Raw genomic sequence first — 18,364 nt, forward strand, 5'->3', positions numbered from 1 at the left:
CCATCTAAAGATGCTCATGGCGCAGTGACACAATAAACGGGAAAAAGTTATGAAGTCCTCATTAGATGAGTCTTGAGGGAAGTTTTGAACAAAGCTATTGATGGAGAAAGTTTAACATGATTCGGCAAGTCGTTCCATAATGAAGGAGCAGCGAGGTAAATGATCTTTCACCCCATGATGTTTTGGCCAGGGGTTTCCTTGAAAGATGTTTGTTATTAGATCGCATAGACTGGTGGCGGTTAGAAATATGGGGTTGGAGTTCTTCTGAGAGATATGGTGGTAAAGTGCCTTTTGATGAGCGATAGACATACACAAGGATCTTGAAGATGACTCTGTCTTTAATGGGTAGCCAATGTAGATCTTGTAGGATAGGTGTGATGTGTACTCTAGTGTTGGACCGGGTTACAATTCTGGCGGCAATACTTTGAAGGCGAGACAAGCGGTAAATTTGATTATTAGGCAGTCCATAGAGGAGAGAGTTTCCCATGTCAAGTCGGGAGGTTATAAAGGTGCGAACGAGTTGCTCTGTAGTATTTACTTCATTTACTTTATTTATTTCGTTTATTTACTTCGTTTATTTATTTATTTTATATTTTTAGTTTAGGGGTAACCAACTACATTTTGTACTCTCATTGCATGTTTGCGTCGTGTGAAAGCTTGCGAAATCTCTGAATGTCATACCATTTGTGATGAGCCACTTCACACTTTGGTAGTTCTGAGGACTTTTCCAACACAGTTGATTCTCCGCGAAATGTTTTGCCCAGGTGTCGGCCTTTCTCTTCAGCGTTACAACATCTAAAAATTTGTTGTTAAGCACCTACCAATTCAATACAACAAGGTCAACTAACTTCACTATCTCAGAAACTTCACCTTCCAATATGATTCCCCTTTGCCTCCTCGCGTTGCGGGACAACGGTCTTTCTCCTTGCTTTAGTCTGGATCTCTATGTTTGCAGGGTGACAAATCCATGTCTGTTTAGCTTAAGCGCTAATGCGTGAGACTTGGTAGGTCTGTTCTCTGTTGTAAGAAACTTTTTCATAACACGGAAAAATATGATCAAGCCCAAAAAGATACTGTAGAAAAAGCTCACTGTATGTTGCCAAATATCACACAAAATATCACACAACATATCATTTCATATCATTTTGTCAAACACACTCATTGTGTCTCATTGAATTGATACTGTACATTGTGTCCATAGCAGGAAACAGTATGTGGTTAAACTCGGCATTTTATGGGTTCTATTTCTATAGTTTCAACTAAAGAAAAGTCAATATACAGATAAAAACGCCACAGCAAATAAATGTACGTGGAATTTTTTTGTACAATTTTATTTCTCACCATCTCTCTTTCCTCTTTTGTTACATTTATGAAAACAAGTGCAAGAGAATTCATTTCGGAATCTTGAATGCAAAGAATTTGTCTGTGATAAGCACATGAACAGCCGAATATATCAAAGCATACATTTAATTGAGTGTTATAAGAAAGCTATCAATATTCTTCCTTAAAAAAAAATCATCAAAAAACCAACAAAAAACTTACAGATTAAGTACAAAAATTCCAGAATAAATCTACAGTAAACGTACATTATATGTTCAAATTGACTGTACTAATAAATAAAATCAATACTAAAACAAATTGGCAAAGAGTAAATATTAGTAATCCGACAGCACCAGTGTGTTACATTTTGTCAAATCTCAAGTGTTTTTATTACACGGCTTTGGTACAAGCCAAGGTGACCAAGTGAAAAGCCTAAGATTTGGGTTGGGAAAGAAAAACAAAAACCATGACCCAATTTCCTGGTGCTGTTTACCAGACTTGTGAACTTGTAAAGCGTGTAATTCTGCATACCATAAACACAGAACTACGCCTAGATTGGTCAACATTTCAAGTTTGGCACACAAGTATTAAATAAATCCACATTTTTGAAAAAAATGTACCCTCCTTGTGATTATTGAAATCTTAATAAAAATGTGGTTACATATATGTAAAATGCTACACACTTAAATTTGTTGGACACAAAAATTGTTTGGCTTAGTAATGTAAGGTATTCAACTAAATAGCTATGTGATGTTATAATGATTGCAACTGTCTGCCATGCATAATCAACTAGATGAGAATAAGAGCTTTCAAATAACACCAAATTAAGATCCAATAATGAAGTATTGCTTAACATATACAATGTTCAAGACATTACATCACATTGATATCAAGTTTAATGTTTGGTAGGATTTTAAACTTTGCATGGTGGAAATACGATATGGAAAGGTTTGCGGTAACACCATGTTTTGACTATCTCTTAATGAGTTGGGGTGGTTCTGAAAAGAACCGTTGGTTTCAACTTAATGCTTCAATCAGTATGCTCTGATCGTCTTCTGGATAAAGCTTTGCTTGGGTTGTCTTAACTTACAAAATACCCTTTTGGTGTACCTCATCACATTTTCTCTCTGTTTGTAAATAACATTAAAAAAATAAACATAAAAAATGTACCAGTTACAGATTACATACCACACAGCTTTTTAAGCTGGTAACCTTATATTAATGAGCTTTGTATTCATATGTAGTTATGGCAACATTTGTTCATTGACTACAAGTTTGAATGTTGTCCATTTTGAAAGTTTCCGACTGCTGTTTCCAGTCTTTGTTTCACAAGAATGGATTAGGGTTCTAAAATGTTGGAAAAATCGCCCAAGTATCAAGGAATATTTACAAAAACAAAGTTTGAAGGTTTAGCAACTTGTATCATTGTTTAAGAGGAAATGGTAAGGTTGCAAATTATTTGAACTCAATACCTCTCCTAATGTCACAAACTCATTTGGAAAATATTTAACAAAAAGACACCAAAGAACATACATATATCTCAAGAGCTGTGTGGTTATACATGTGTAAAGGAGCTCTAATTTTTTCCTGTAGAAAATCCAAAATGTTAACCCTCCTACTTTGGTAACATTTACCAGCAAGTTGCAACAAACCACTTGAAACCATTTAAAGGAACACATTGCCTTAGATCGGTCGAGTTGGTAACCGTTTGTTATAAAATGCATATGATTAGGAAGATATTTTAAAAGTAAAATATAACGATCCACACAAGTACCACTCAGAATTGCGTGGTTTCCCTTTTACCTCGTCGACAAACACGGTCGGCCATTTATGGGAGTCAAATTTTTGACTCAAATTTTTTACTCCAATAAATGGCAGACCGTGTAAGTTCGCAAAGTAAAAGGAAAACCCCGCAATTTCGAGGCAATTTTGTGTGGATCAATGTATTCTACTTTTAAATCATCTTTCTAACCATATGCATTTTATAACAAACGGTTACAAACGCTTTTCAAAGACCAACTCGACCGATCCAAGGCAACGTGTTCCTTTAACTACATGTAAAGGAGTTGTGTTTAGTGGCACAACAGTGTGCAGTGTCGATGCATTCACCACATGATACCATTGTAGGCTGACATAGTTCATCTATTATTCCAAACCATAGTGGGTGATATTGAATAGTAAGTGAGTAGGAGAGTTAAATGAATCAATCTTTAAGCAACCCTACAAATGTATTGCAGGCATATCAAACACTGGTTTCACTGCCATTTCCTGTACAATTCAATTGAACCCTTTAGAGACACCATAGTGGCTGCAAGGGGCTTATATCAAATGCGTAAGTCAGACCTGCATGTACATCAAGTACACAAGTCCTGAATTGAGATTGTTTTCAATGTTTCACATGTTAACACAGTATATGCACCTCAGAAACAAAGCAAAAGTTATGTTGCTTATTATTTTCCCCAGACATTCTACAGATAAATGGGGTCTCTAAATGGATCAAGAAGATTGCCAGGGGTTTGAATACATTACAGTATCAAAACCAAAACCCAATGCTGGGACAACTTATTTTGTTAATGTTTCTCTTTATAAAGTTGCAGCTTCTTCATAGACACTGTTCTTCCCCCATGACTATTTGTTTGTGTATTAAAACAAGACGGAAGAGAAGACAACTTCCTAAACATGGCTATACCACAGCAACTTCAACAGCCAAATAAAATAGAGCACATTTCACACATTGATTAGGGAAGTTGCTGTTGAGCAGAGATGGGTTCTGAGAAGAACCGGTATTTTGACAACTAGATGTTTCGATCAGTATCCCCTGATCCTCTTCAGGAGAAGACCACCGGTTCTTTTCAGAACCACTACTTAAAATCAAAAGAGATTTATACACATGTTGTCAAAGCAAACCTCACTTGGTTGTACTCTCACCATGCATAGTTTCAAATCTCAGTCACATACATAGCCAATAGATACTCAATTTACACATGTGACAAGAGATAGCTGTAATCTTTTCATTGGTCATTTTGTTTGTTTACACATTAGTCCTGGCTTATTATATAGTGTAGAAGCGGTGATAAGGATTTTTACCCTGTTCAAGCTACAAAAAGCAACAGACTGAAAAAATTACCAATGGAATTAAAAAAATCATTTTGGCTGTCAAGAGGCTTTCGCAGTGTAGTTTAACAATTAAACTTTATCTTGTGCCAAATTCAACTATAAGGATGAATGATTGAGCTCAACATGTATACACAAATCTGCAGACAGTTTAACATTGGTGGGGTTGAGAATTAATAACAGAAGGCAAAAGTATGGCAATTGAAATGCAGAATTTCAATAAGAAAACAAACCTATTAAATCTAATTCACTTTGCAGCTACGTGTGTGAAATGAGTTGATAAGACCACGATAAAAACTTCACTTAAAAAAACTGATTTGTAACTCTCTTTGGGAAGCACATTGGGTGAAGGAAACAGTAATGCTTTGCTCAGACATCCTCCAATTATCCACAAAATCTTAAAATAAGTTTTAAATTTTACTTATTATTCCCGATAAGAAATCACTATTTTGTTTGACCAAACAGTCCATAATTTGAGGTCTCTTTTATAGTACTCAAACAAACGCTGGTTGCCAATAAGTTACAGGAATTCATCGAAAATAGTTGTTTGTTTTTTAAATATATATTTCATGTGAAGAAAAATAAGAGGATTGCTCTGTACCGTTTTCCTTTCACTTTATTTTGCAGATAAATTAGGTTCAATAAATAATTGCAAAAACAAAAAAATCTTCCCGATGCAGTTAACCAAAAGTCTCTCAAAAGTTGCCCTTTTGACAAAAAAAAGCAATCCAGCATCTTGAAAATCAGAGATACAAATAAATCTTAATTATTTTGACTCTTTTTTCTTCTTAAAGGTCTCCCGTTGACGAGAGAGGAATAGTAGTGACTTTTCAAAATGTCTTTCCTTAAATTTTATTTGAATAATTACATCTGAAATGTTTTGTAAATACAAATGTTCTTTGACTAGATCTTTTGTTTTATACAACCCATTATCCACGCTTGACCTCTATGCGTGGTATGTGGTCAGTCTTTCCTTTCCTTCCTCAAAGCAATCCAATGTGCATCTCAAACTATTCTCACATCACCTCATAGTAGTTTCTGTCTCCACTTAATACCAATAACCGGCCAATACAAGCAATCTTGTACAGCCAGATCACATCAGTAGACTCTGAAGGTATTACTCCAAAATCTGTCATGTCAGTCCACTGTCAACCTTTCACTGGCCAATCAAAATCCACAATCAATAACTCTGTACTCTGCACAGCATTTTTTATACAAAACTCATGGCCACCACAACTTTCTGTGTGTGTGTAATTTAACGTTTTGCTTGTCCCAGGAATGTATGTGTGGGTTCAGGTGATCAGATGATATTGTTAGTGTCACATCAACGCAACCACCGAGTCCACACTGAGTTCAGCTCTTCAAATATCCACTCTGGACATGACAAACCAAGGATAAGGAGGTTAGTTAACGTCTTTGCTATTTAAAGCTTGGTGCAGTGTTATGAAGTGCAGAAGAGATGATGGTTGGACAATCCAAGTGGTCTGCTTCTAACCAATCAGATCCAAGCATCAGCCCCTGTGTGTTCTATCAGGAAACCCTATCCTCATTATTGCTTTGTGCATAGTTCAGTGAACTTAATGGTAAACAAGATGGGAGCTCATACCAATGTAAAGGTTAGCTTGTTAATGAAGCTTCTGGCAGCAAAAAGTCATCCATTTGTGAGGGGAGGGGGAGACGTGAAAGAAATGAGTGCGTTTTCATTGGTCTGAATGCAGAGCGTGGAAGAGTGATATGCCATTGGTGATGTACATGTGTAGCTTGGGGTAGTGCTGCACTTTCTTGTAATGCATGGTGTGAGCAATGTGCTTAGTCAATAAGGCAAGCAATTACTGCATGCTAGTCTCCATGGCTAACTGGTGCTGCCCACAGAAGCTCAAGAAGAAGCAACCCTTGGTGATGAGAAGTCTGCTAGTTTCATACATCCATCAAGGTCAAGATGCAAGCTTTTCATCCAACTACACGCTCCTTACTGTCATGTCAACATGGACGGTGGTGATTAACGCAGGTAAAACAAGGGGAAAGGTTGACTCTTTCTCAGCAAGACTTGTGTCCGATGGAGGGTGGTTGGCAGTATGGGTTTGTGGTGCTTCTTTGGAGGTGGTTAGATTTCCTCTTTATGCGTGCAGATGTGCATTCCAGATGCATTCAGGTCAGTAAGCGGAGAGGGTGGAAGATATTTCGGAGGAGGGGATTTCTTTTAGAAGGTGGAGGGGGTCGCTAATTGACCATGAGGGTGTGTGACTCGATGGGCGCTGCTGAATCATACAATGTGTCAGTGTCCTTGGTAGGTTCACCTGCGAGTTGGCATTGGAGAGACAGGGTACCAGCACCACAGTCACAGAAAAACCTGCCGAACGCAAACAAAAAAAATTAATAAGAATAATTAAATTCCATGTTTGTTCGCCCAGTCAAAACAGTATAAATCCTGAAACAGGTTTAAAGGCACTGGACACCTTTGGTAATTGTCAAAGACTTGGAACCTACACACAAAAATCTGTGAAAATTGAACTCAATTGGTCATCGAAGTAGCGAGATAATAATGGAAGAAAAAACACCCTTGTCACATGAAGTTGTGTGCTTTCAGATGCTTGATTTCGGAACCTCAAAATTTGATTCCGAGGTCTGGAAATCAAATTCGTGGAAAATTACTTCTTTCTTCAGAGGGAGCCATTTCTCACAATCTTTTATACTATCAACAGCTTTCCATTGCTTGTTAACAAGTAAGTTTTTACCTGAACAATTATTTTGAATAATTCCCAATAGGGTCCAGTGCCTTCAACAGGTTCCATTGCATGTCACATCCTTTCTGGTATTTACTAGATTAACCCTCCTACTGTCTGACCATTTAATATCATCCTCTGTGGTTTGACTGATAGATGCACTCTGCCAGCCTGCATTGTGTTACTATCAGCCACACAGTTATGCCACTAGACACAACTCATGCAGTTGATTGGTTTGAAGTGGTTGGTCAACTCATTAGTTCCAGCTGTAGTGGAGTCATTTTAGCAAGGACACTTGAGGGCAGCAGACTCTTGGCCTATGAAAGAACAGTAAGTTCCAGCCTCGCTACCATGGGCAGCGCCGATTCCTCTCATCAATAACCCCTGGGAGGGATGTATTGAGAAACAACGCTGATTGGCTCAGGAAACTGGTTATGCATTAGATGTAAAGTGCGCATGTGCGTAGATATTTGCATGTTGATCACGCCCGCATTATTATGGCGCGAACACGTTTAAAAAACCCAAAAACATTGTTTATGACGAAAGACATGCGTGCGCGCAAAGAAAGAATTGATTACAGGTGCTCATTAAAATGTGCTAGATGTGCTAGGGGTTACCATCGAGCAAGGCAAGCTTGGAACAAATACCGCGTCAAGAGCGATCACCCCTGGGAACGAGGTTGAGTACGTTTATGCCTACACATATTGTCCAAGCAGTTTTGATGCAGTAGTGAATCTTACCTGTCGTGTGTGACGAATTCCCAATCATGTCCTGCATGACATCGTTTGATGCAATTGACACAGATGGCATTACGGTCTGTTGTGTTGCATGTTTTGCACCTAAATACAAAAATAAGAAGTCAAGTTATGAAAACTTGTTTTTTTATTACCATGAAGTGCCCCAAGGTATTAAAAATAACCAATGGGAGACTTTCCAACGCTAGGTCGCAGCAGACATACCGGGTAAATTTCCATTGTTTACGTAGTTCTGAACATGCGCATAATTATGAGAACTTACCCGGTAAGTCTGCTGCCACCTATCGTCCCAGAAAGTCTCCTATTATACTATCAAGTTAAAACTGTTTTGAAAGCACACAAATGCTCCAAAAACATTGCCCCCAGCAATCAGTTGAAATAATAAGCTATGTTTTATGATATTAATTTTTTTAAAGGATGATTGGTTCTTGAGCCACCTTTAGAAACTCATTTTGTATTTCTGACCAAAATCCTGACAAACTTAGGGTGGAGGTTGGGGGGGGGGGAGTTATTTTTGAGCTTCTCTCTAAACTGATTTGAGCCCATGACTTCCACCAGGGGCACTTTGTCTACTACTCTTAGGACTGAAAAGGAGTTACAGTCCGTAAGGATGTAGCCATTCTCTGTAATGAATGTACTTTTTTAAAGACAAAGATATCCCCTGTCTTTATAAGTTTATCACACAGGAACTCACGGAATACGGAAGTATAAAGCGATTCTGCATACCATATCCAATTCAGCCTTAAGCCTTCAGCATTGTGGGATATGGGATGCAGATGCTATATATTTTTCTGTGTTCCATAAGTGAGAGTGTGACAACTAGTTAATCTTTCAGTAATAACCATAGTGAGGTACAACACATGTATGGGTTTGCAGCTGTGGTATATGCTGGAATATTTCACCACTGATGAGCAATCAAAATTGGTGGATTTACGCATGCTTCAAGATGAAATCTGAATAAGATATGGACCAGACTAACCTGTAGAAGTCATGCATAGGATAGCTTGTATAACTGGAAATCTTGTAGAGGCAGCGGCCAGACTTGACTGCTTTCTCAATGGCATTCTTATTACCGTATACTTTGTTATCTGCAGAATAAATAACAATATCAGTCATTAATTAACAATATCAGTAATTAATTATGAACATTATACAAATATTATAATAACAGAGATGCCAACATTGAATTTTAAAAAAGAGTAGCATCTCCCAAAAGTTAAGGGCGAGCGTGGCTTGGGCTGGGCTCCCTAAACCGATCTTTCTATTACTCTCTACAATGCTAATTAGCTCATTTTCAGGCATTGTCGTGAAATAACAATTACCTCTGTATGCACCACCAGAACAGCTACAAATGTTTATAATGGCCAGTGAAAAAAAAATCTGGAAAAAAAAAAAAAATCCCTCATCTTCTGACTTTTAAAAAAAAAACATAACAAAGGGTGGCCTTACTTAAATGGTTTTGTTTTAATGGTCAGAAATGCAACAACAAGCTATTGGGAGAGAGGGAAAAAAAAAAAAAAAAAAAAAAAAAAACCGTGTCCGGATTTTGGGCAAAAAATACATGTCCGTATTTTGGGCATTTTCTGGACATCGGCGCTACAATTACTAGTAAGAAAACATGGAAACTGTCTAGCTTAGATCTCACAGGCTACTCAGTTGAAGGTATTTTTGTTCAGGTCTCCTTTTTTGTCGCCATTATTTCTTACTTTTTGTGCCAAGCTTCGATAAAGTACATGTACAGACAGCGTGGGCACAATAATAGTGGATACATGAGGAATGAGGTTACTGTGACACGTTAGCTCACACACAACCTCATTCCCCACGCACGTGTGCACTATTCCCCATGGTGTAATAGAGATCAATGGGTACGATCTTGCAGCAATGCACTAGCGTAAAAATACTCATCCGGCCAGCCAGCGGGGGATCAGAGGGCACGCAACAATCATTTCGTCGAGACACGTATATTGTTCAGTGAATTCGCCGCTATTATTCAACACTGCGTTCTAAAATTAAAAGTGTTTTTTCTTTTCTGTTACAATTATTTGGATATTTTTCTTAATTTTTTTTTCCACTTCGTTGTTTGCATGTATCGTACGATTTAATAAAATTATATTGGGCGGCTTGTTTAGCGTGTTTTATTGAGTATTATCGTAGCGTCGTAGTCACGGCTCGAAATCGTATTTGCTACGCCCAAATCGTGTATGTTGGTATCTCTGTAATAACAAAATAAAATTTTCACTTTTTTTTTTGACAAGAATGAAATGGAAAAGCCAGATTACAGGCAAACGTTAGGCAGACAGTTAACCACATGGTGACTTGAGTGCAGGGTTGAGAGGGATTGCTTCTTACCTTTCATTTCTGGGTTGACACCTGTAGCCAGGCAGATTCCAGCAAACTTATTATTGAAGACATGATTTCCTTCTAGGTAAGCTGTTGCATTGTTAGTGATCTCAATCCCTGCAGCTAAACCATCATAGATCTTATTCCTCTTGAGTTTAGGATGACTCTGAGAACTGATTAGAACTCCAGCTTGAGTATTGCGGAAGATCTCATTCTCTTCAAGCAGTCCTGGTTGGTTCAAGAATGGGTGACAAACATAAACACTTGTTATTGATTAACTAATTGGTGCTAGTGGGTAAATATTATATTAAAACTATCTCATATTTACACATGAAACCTATGGTGTTGGAATACAATGATATGCATTGATGAGATGCAGTGATTATGAAGGGTTTAATGAATCAAACAAATGCAATGTTCTAATGGAAAATTCCAATTACTCAAACTAGTTTCAGACTACCTTACATAAAGGTATGGCTAAGCAGTGTTTGCTTTCAATGTTTATATTGAAGCTTGCCGTTTTACATGCGTGCTACAACTTGTACCGATCTATATTGAATGATGCCCTTTTGAGACTTGAATCCATGTGAACAATCTGTGCAGGCAGTGGTGTACATGCATCTATGGGAACCATTTTGAGACATTGTAATAGTCCTGTAGCATTTAACCACTTGACTATCGTTAAGAGGCAATATTGTTTAGTATATACATGTAACTCCATGTATTGACTAGAGCACTAACTTGCCTAGTGTGTTGAAGCTTCTTAATAAGGCGCATCCATGTTTGTGTGCGAAACTAAATACTGCATACCAGTGATTTTATTCTTTTCTATGCGTTTTAGAATCTGTATACTGAGAAACTCAACAGACTTGAAATAGTTTGAGTGCACACTTTGACTGCAGGCATGTAACATAAAATAGCCTTTTATGGGTGTGTCCTTGTTTAAAGACGCATGCAAAATACTCAGAAAACTCAATGGCAAATGTACCCGAGTCATATGTGTTGTCACAACCATATCAGTACCCAGTAACATCAACAACAATCAAGAGTTATCACTGCAGTCGATATGGGACTGTTGAACCTACCTCTACCGCCATTGAAGATGCAGATTCCACCATCTCTACCATCATGTATCTTATTATAGCGTAGGTGTGGATTACTATCAGTCTTAATCCAGACCCCGGCCATTGCGTTATCAAAGATCTCATTGTACTCAAGCACACCAAGCCCTAAACATTCACAACAAAACAAGAGTAATTAGATATATGGGTAAAATGCAATAGGACATACTGCTGTAGCCCCAATTGGGGTGGGGAGGGGGGACTCCCTGTATTAAATTAACACAACCTAGTTTATCACATTATGTAATTGGAAGGAAAGTGAGCAACTCGGATGCTCAATTTGTTCAATTGACAATGAGGACCCAACAACAAGCCTGTAGCGATGAAGTTGGACACACAAAAAACAGTAACAAGAGAAATAGGAAATAGATTGCACTAAGTCATATCTGTGTTCATCATACTTAAGACATAAAAAAAAAAAAACCCAGATTAAAATGAAATTAAAAAAGTTGAGTTTTTAATATTATTAAGGCTATCAAATGTTGTTCCATTTAAGCCCAGAACATACATCACCACAAAGCGAAGTTCACTGCAACACAGTTGTGAACATTAATGTTTGCGTAATCTAATTCACTTCATAGTTACTTTCACATCAATTATGAACCAGGCTTTATTGGTTTTCCCTTCATAAAACAACTTTTTCCCCCAGCAATTAATACAAAAATGCAGTTAATTGAAAGTTTGCCACGATGACTTTGTCTTGGTTGTCTAGGGTAAAGCCTAATGTTTCAGCTCATATTTAATTGAGTTCAACTCAGATTTGCTTAGTGTTATCTTGCTCTGCCTTTCACCTCTGTGGACCCTGGTTCAAATTCCACCTCAGACTGGAGCCTTGTATGTGGATTGGATTTTCAGTCCTTACCCGATTGCATAAAATTTCCCTATTTTGGGTTTCTTCCCACATCTAAAACTGATTATTTCTTCATTGACTTCTCTATAAAGGTATTTTCAGGCCTACAAGTTACAGTGCAAGTTTCTTCTGATAGTTTGTTGATTTCATTAAAGGCAGTGGACACTATTGGTAGTTACTCAAAATAATTATTTGCATAAAACCTTTCTTGGTAACGAGTAATGGGAGATGTTGATGGTATAAAACATTGTGAGAAACGACTCCCTCTGAAGTGCCATAGTTTTCGAGAATGAAGTAATTTTCCACGAATTTGATTTTGAGACCTCAGATTTAGAACTAGAGGTCTCGAAATCAACCATCTAAACGCACACAACTTTGTGTGACCGGGATGTTTTTTTCTTTCATTATTATCTCGCAACTTCAATGACCGATTGAGCTCAAATTTTCACAGGTTTGTTATTTTATGCATATGTTGAGATACACCAACTGTGAAGGCTAGTCTTTGACAATTATTACCAATAGTGTCCACTGCCTTTAAGGGCCTTAATACTTACTTGGTATTAACCAATGGAGAGCTGTTGATAGCAGAACATATTGTGAGAAACGGTTCCCTCTAAAGTAACATAGTTTTTGAGAAAGAGGGAATTTCTCACTCAAATAACAAAAGACTTCAGGCCTGAAGCCTTTTATCATGTATCTGAAAGCACACAAATTTGTGCAACAAGGGTGTTTCACTAATCTCTTGCAACTTCGACGACCAATTGAGTCCAAACTTTCACAGGTTTGTTATTTTATGCATATGTTGGGATACACCGACTGTGAATACTGGTATTTGACAATTACCAACGGTGTCCTGTGCCATAATAAGAAGATCAAAACCATCCCAAATAAGAATGTGAATAAAGCCAACTAGATGTTGGATTGGGCGTACCTCCATTATAGACCAGGATACCTCCATTCTGACCACCCCATATCTTGTTGCGTCTGATGATGGGATCACTACCTGTCCGGATTTGTACCCCAGAGTACATATGATTAAAGATATCATTGTCTTCTAGGGTACCATGGCCGTTATCGTAGAAATATACTCCAACCTGTAAGGAATACAAGACAAGGTAGGTCACTGTATCAATCCGTATTCTTTCAAAAGTAGTGTCCATCACATGATATGACTAATTTTTACAAAAAAGCTGCACGAACTAGACAAGCTATACCAACATCAATCATGAACCATATCCATAGGAACCAAAATACCATACCATAGCAACCAGTGTACCATTACAATAGCGACCAATGTACTAAAACTGTACTAACTGCAGCTTCATACAGCGTTCCCCTAAACAGTGGCAGTTTGCCAAATGCCAGTTAAAACTCATGAGAACCAGTCACAGTTCTCTCCAAGTGGTCCTGATAGCTACAGTTTAGTTCAATGTTGGAAAGCCTACCCATTAAATATGAACTATGCACTAGTGAAGGAGCAAGCTTATTGTTCCTGCTGGATAGTCACTGAAAAAGTTCAGGGCAAACTCTGTGGTAACTAGACGACTAGGCACAATTGATGTATGGGGTATTATGAAACAAATACTGACTAACACACTGATCAACAAGAGTTATGCTTACCTGTTTACCACTGTGTATTCTATTCCTTCTAAGCTCAGGACAGCTACCCGTTGTCACCCAAACTCCAGCCAGTGTGTTACTGTACACCTCATTCTCTATGATCAAACCTTTACCCTTTTCATGCTGTAGATAGAAACAGTCAATCCAATTAAGAGAGATAACAATGTTTTTGCACTGGCCAACAGTATCGCTGTTAATGCAGGAAGGATGGGCCCAAGATTTAAAACAGGAAATTTCTTCTACACTTTTAAAACTCCTTTGAAGATAGATCTCATTAATGGGTACCTCTCTGCGCATTGAACACCCAGCAGGGTGGATATGTGTGCATTACAAGTCTTTATTATTATTACCTTTATAGTGTAGGTCTAGTCCCATCATCATTTTCATAAAAGGTCTTTTAACCTTCTTCATATTCTTAGTATTCTACAGTTCTTTATAAATACCTATCATTACAATACGTAATGAAACAATGTTCATGCAAAGGTTATTTGGCACACACTAGTTGAAGAGAGTTTCCTTACCACATATATACCACCATGTTGGCCATCATGGATTCGGTTGCCTCTAATGATAGGGTTACTGTTGGTTCGGATTTGTATTCCAGCTAGAGCATTGCTGTGGATATCGTTGTTCTCTATCAAGCCTCGCCCCTCCCCAAATATGTACACACCACCCTGATGCCCATTGAAGATCTCATTACCCCTGCAAAGAAACACACAGAAGTCATTAAGGGTTGGACTCGGTATATTGGATATAGTATTCAAATATGACATAAAGGATGCAAGAATAGAGTACCTGGAACAAAGGATTGAAAGCGGGGATTCCAAACTTGAGCTCTCCCACTGTCCGACCATAATATCACCCACATAATTTTTAAATTATAGATAAACTATTCAGACTTGCCAACCTCTGGGATCACAAAACTGTATTCTGAAACCCCAAAACCTGTATTTTGCATCAAAACCCTGTATTTTTGCTAAAACATGCGTAAACGTAGTTTTAAGCCCCGAGACAGGCGAAATAGAGAAGGTGCAAAGGCCATTAAGTTATCGAACAGCCTAATTAAACCAGTAAAAAATAAAGAGAAAAAATAAAGAGAAAAAATAAAATAAAAAAATTTGGCAAATATCCCACGGGTGGTTAACCCAATGAAACAGGTTTTGTATGAAACAGATATTGATAAATCATATCTTATAGATATTGATTAATCATATCTTATTCATATAGAAACCCTTGTTAAATATCATTTTGTCAATAGTGTTAGAAGACAAGTAAAAAACTAAATTAATTTAATTTCAATGAAGAAGACAACAAATCTTCCCAAAACGTTTTGTTTCTTGTATTTGGGGGCATAGTTCTTAAGTTCATCTTATAAACATCTCGCTTCAGGCGCTCTTTTGCGTCTTTATTTTGGCAAATTCTTTTGCAAACTCGATTCATTCACCATGTTTTACGTCCGTTCACTAAACGACCGATATGCATATAAGGGCATATAAGGGCATTTCTGACAACAGCGCCATCTGTTGTTCAATGAATTGTGTTAGACTGGTTCCCTGTGAAACCGGGACGTCAGATAAACTGGCGTGTAGATTATGTAATGCAGGTTTGCGCTAGCTCGATGTGTGGTGAACGTTGAAGGAATACCACAGGAATGGAGTTCACTGGATAATCATTGTCGGCCGTGAGTAGTCAGCCGAAAACTTATTTGTGTCAGTAAAAAAATATTGAACTTGAGTTAACAAAAAGGGCACAACGGCCAACCGGGCGAAAATTGTATTTTTGCGGTGGCAATGCTCAAAACCATATTTTTTGTTGCAAAACCCGTACACCCGTATTTTTTTTATACAAAATACGGGAAAAACGTACTAGTTGGCATGTCTGAACTATGTCAGTCTGCAATATGATGTCATGTGGTAAATGAATGTACACAGTACATGGTTTATGCAGTTGTTCTAACAGTTGGTTACTAGCAACTGTTCCTGAGAGAAGAACGGTTAATACTATTGTGAGGAGGTCGTAAAACACCCCCATGTTTGATCAAACCTAAGGCCCTGCAGCCCTGTGACAACACTTACCTGATTGTTGGATCACTATTTGATGTAACCCACACTCCGGCAAAGGTATTAGAGTGGATCTTATTCTCCAGGAATTCTCCCCTGCCATTCTCATGAACATAGATACCCCCTGTCTGGCCATGATGAATTTCACAGTGGACTACTGTTGGGTTGGCCCCTGCTTTGACTTCAAACCCCGCTATCCTATTATGGTGGATGTCACATCTATCAAAGTGACCCTGCAAAGGAAAACAACCAAAGTTAATAACATTTTGTAAGTGTTGTGTGGACACCCCTTGAGATGTATAAGATGTAGCTTGCTGCACTTAGTTTGATTACAAAATCAGATTGGAGAGAGAGTACTCTATCATAAAGCCATTTTCCTTCACATGTCTTGGGCAAGGTGGACTTATCAGATCCAAAGGCATACAGCAGATTAAAAACTACTGGGCAAAGCTATTCATTATTCACTTATACGCTGCTGGCCGAATGAAAGAAAGAAATGGAATGGCAGCGTGAAAAAAAGTTGCTCTTTTCACATTACTACCCGATTGTATGAGATTGCCAAGCTAATACATTCTCCTGAAGTGTTAAGGTTAAGATCTGCAACATCTTAGAGGTTTAGAAAATATGTCAGTCTTTCCCAAACGTTCAGAATTATTGGAAGTTGCCGTCATGCTTTGCTAATTTAAGACGTTATCTATGAGCATGCCTATTGGTGAATTTTACGCAGATAGTGAACTACGCACAAGAATATATCCTACCAAATAGGTACACTGTAGAGACAATTTATATAAGATAGATATTCATGAGTTTGCAAAGGGCGTCATGGCTTGGCCACTTTGCACTCATCTTGTTTTCATGCAGGAAGAAAGGCTAGGCAATCTGCAGCTAAGACATCCTGATGATTCAGCCGCTGAAACTACAATACACTCAAATAATCCCAATCATGTTCCCTCTGGAAGAATAGACCGATCCATTAAGCCCCGCCCCATTGCGTATTGACCAATCACAACGCAACGAAGGTCCGACACTAAGGTCCGACATGCGTGCGCGTCTGCTTGGCGCGTGCGTTAGAGTTGTGCAGAAAGGCATTGGAGAGCCCCACGTGTTCTTGCTCACACGTGCGTCGTGGGCGGAGCCTACTGGATCAGTCTATTGTATGAAAAAAGACATTTTAGAAATATATCTTTTAGGAGTGGATCTGCCAGCAGTTTTTTCCTTATAATGAGTGCCATTATAAATGCCTATGTGATTTGAATTACCATTCCATTGTCGAACGTGAAGACCCCAACATCTCTACCATGGTGAATATGACACCGCCTGATCAGGGGGTTGGCATGGTTCTTAACCCATATCCCTGCTAGGGCATTACCACTGATCTCACAGTCCATGTAGTGACCCTACACAACACACAAAGGAACAAGAAATCATGCTAAATATTTGCCCAATGTTCTAATTAACAGTGATTTAAGGTATTTCCGCCTTTTGGTAACCCCTTGGGCCAATTTCATAGAGCTGCTTAAGCAAACCAAAATAGCTCGCTTATTTTACACATGTTACTAGCCAAAATTTCATGTCATATACATTGCTTATGACTAGTATTTAGCTGTTGTTTACTTAGCATAACAGTTGGGTGAGTCTTGGCCGGTAATCTGATTTTACTAATCAATGAATTGTTTGCTTAAGCAAAATTTTGTGCTTAAGCAGCTCTATGAAATTGGGCCCTGGAGTTATAGATTTCAAGGAGCTTCTGGGAACAGTATCCTCAGCACCAGAGAAGTAGAATTATTTCTTTATATCTGGAGAGAAAAACAGCTGATACTCTTCAACAGGAAGACATATAAAGTCAGACTTCAGAAAAAAAGTTAAAACAAAAGTATATCATTCCTGTATATTAACCGGCTTTTTTCTTCCAGATTACCAGGAACTGGTTGCTCGTAAATTGTCTAGTATAAAGTGGTGCTAACAAATAAACACATGGTTTGATATTTTCATGTATAAAATGGGACAGAGACAGAGTTCTTCTATGTTTTGTCTGCAGAGTAAGAAAGAGAAGACAGTTTAAAGGCTTAATGTTACCTGTGCATGGTCATTGATGAACAAGCCTACGTTTTCACAGTCACTAATTACACAGTTCTTGACGGTGGGCGCTGCATTCTTGCCACTGACACTCACAGCTGCACCCACTGGGGAAAGTACAGAAGAAATAATCATCAGACATAAAAGGAATTATAAAAAAAACCTTTTTTTTTTAAACAGACAGCGCATCCCTGATTTTAGGACAAGTTGATTTTGATGAATCTTCCAAAAACTTCAATAAAAACACCATACAACGAACTTGTGAAAATTTAGAATTTAGTGTGTTTAAAAAAAAATTGACATAAGCAAATGTTTTGTCTATGGTTTTGCACATGTTCATTGTAGCTGTTATTTTGTGCCATCAGAAATGACCAACAGTGATCGA

The 18,364-nt window shown here is 38.0% G+C and overlaps 1 protein-coding gene across 3 annotated transcripts in view; it reads right to left on the minus strand.

The window, feature by feature from the left end:
- Window positions 1-1,306: 1,306 nt before the first annotated feature.
- The window catches only part of LOC139944840 (F-box only protein 11-like), a 49,428-nt gene continuing 32,370 nt past the window's right edge, over window positions 1,307-18,364 (minus strand). For all 3 annotated transcript variants that reach the window (XM_071941985.1, XM_071941977.1, XM_071941968.1), the window contains exons 9-19: window positions 17,980-18,086; window positions 17,163-17,300; window positions 15,919-16,136; window positions 14,365-14,545; window positions 13,844-13,966; window positions 13,155-13,317; window positions 11,338-11,481; window positions 10,262-10,480; window positions 8,892-9,000; window positions 7,898-7,996; window positions 1,307-6,784 (exon numbers count right to left, since the gene is read on the minus strand). In XM_071941985.1, the coding sequence (XP_071798086.1) occupies window positions 6,655-6,784; window positions 7,898-7,996; window positions 8,892-9,000; window positions 10,262-10,480; window positions 11,338-11,481; window positions 13,155-13,317; window positions 13,844-13,966; window positions 14,365-14,545; window positions 15,919-16,136; window positions 17,163-17,300; window positions 17,980-18,086 (1,631 nt within the window). In that variant the 3' untranslated portion in view covers window positions 1,307-6,654. The remainder of the gene's footprint in view (window positions 6,785-7,897; window positions 7,997-8,891; window positions 9,001-10,261; window positions 10,481-11,337; window positions 11,482-13,154; window positions 13,318-13,843; window positions 13,967-14,364; window positions 14,546-15,918; window positions 16,137-17,162; window positions 17,301-17,979; window positions 18,087-18,364) is intronic.

Source organism: Asterias amurensis, chromosome 1, assembly GCF_032118995.1.
Source record: "Asterias amurensis chromosome 1, ASM3211899v1".
Lineage (NCBI taxonomy): Eukaryota > Metazoa > Echinodermata > Asteroidea > Forcipulatida > Asteriidae > Asterias > Asterias amurensis.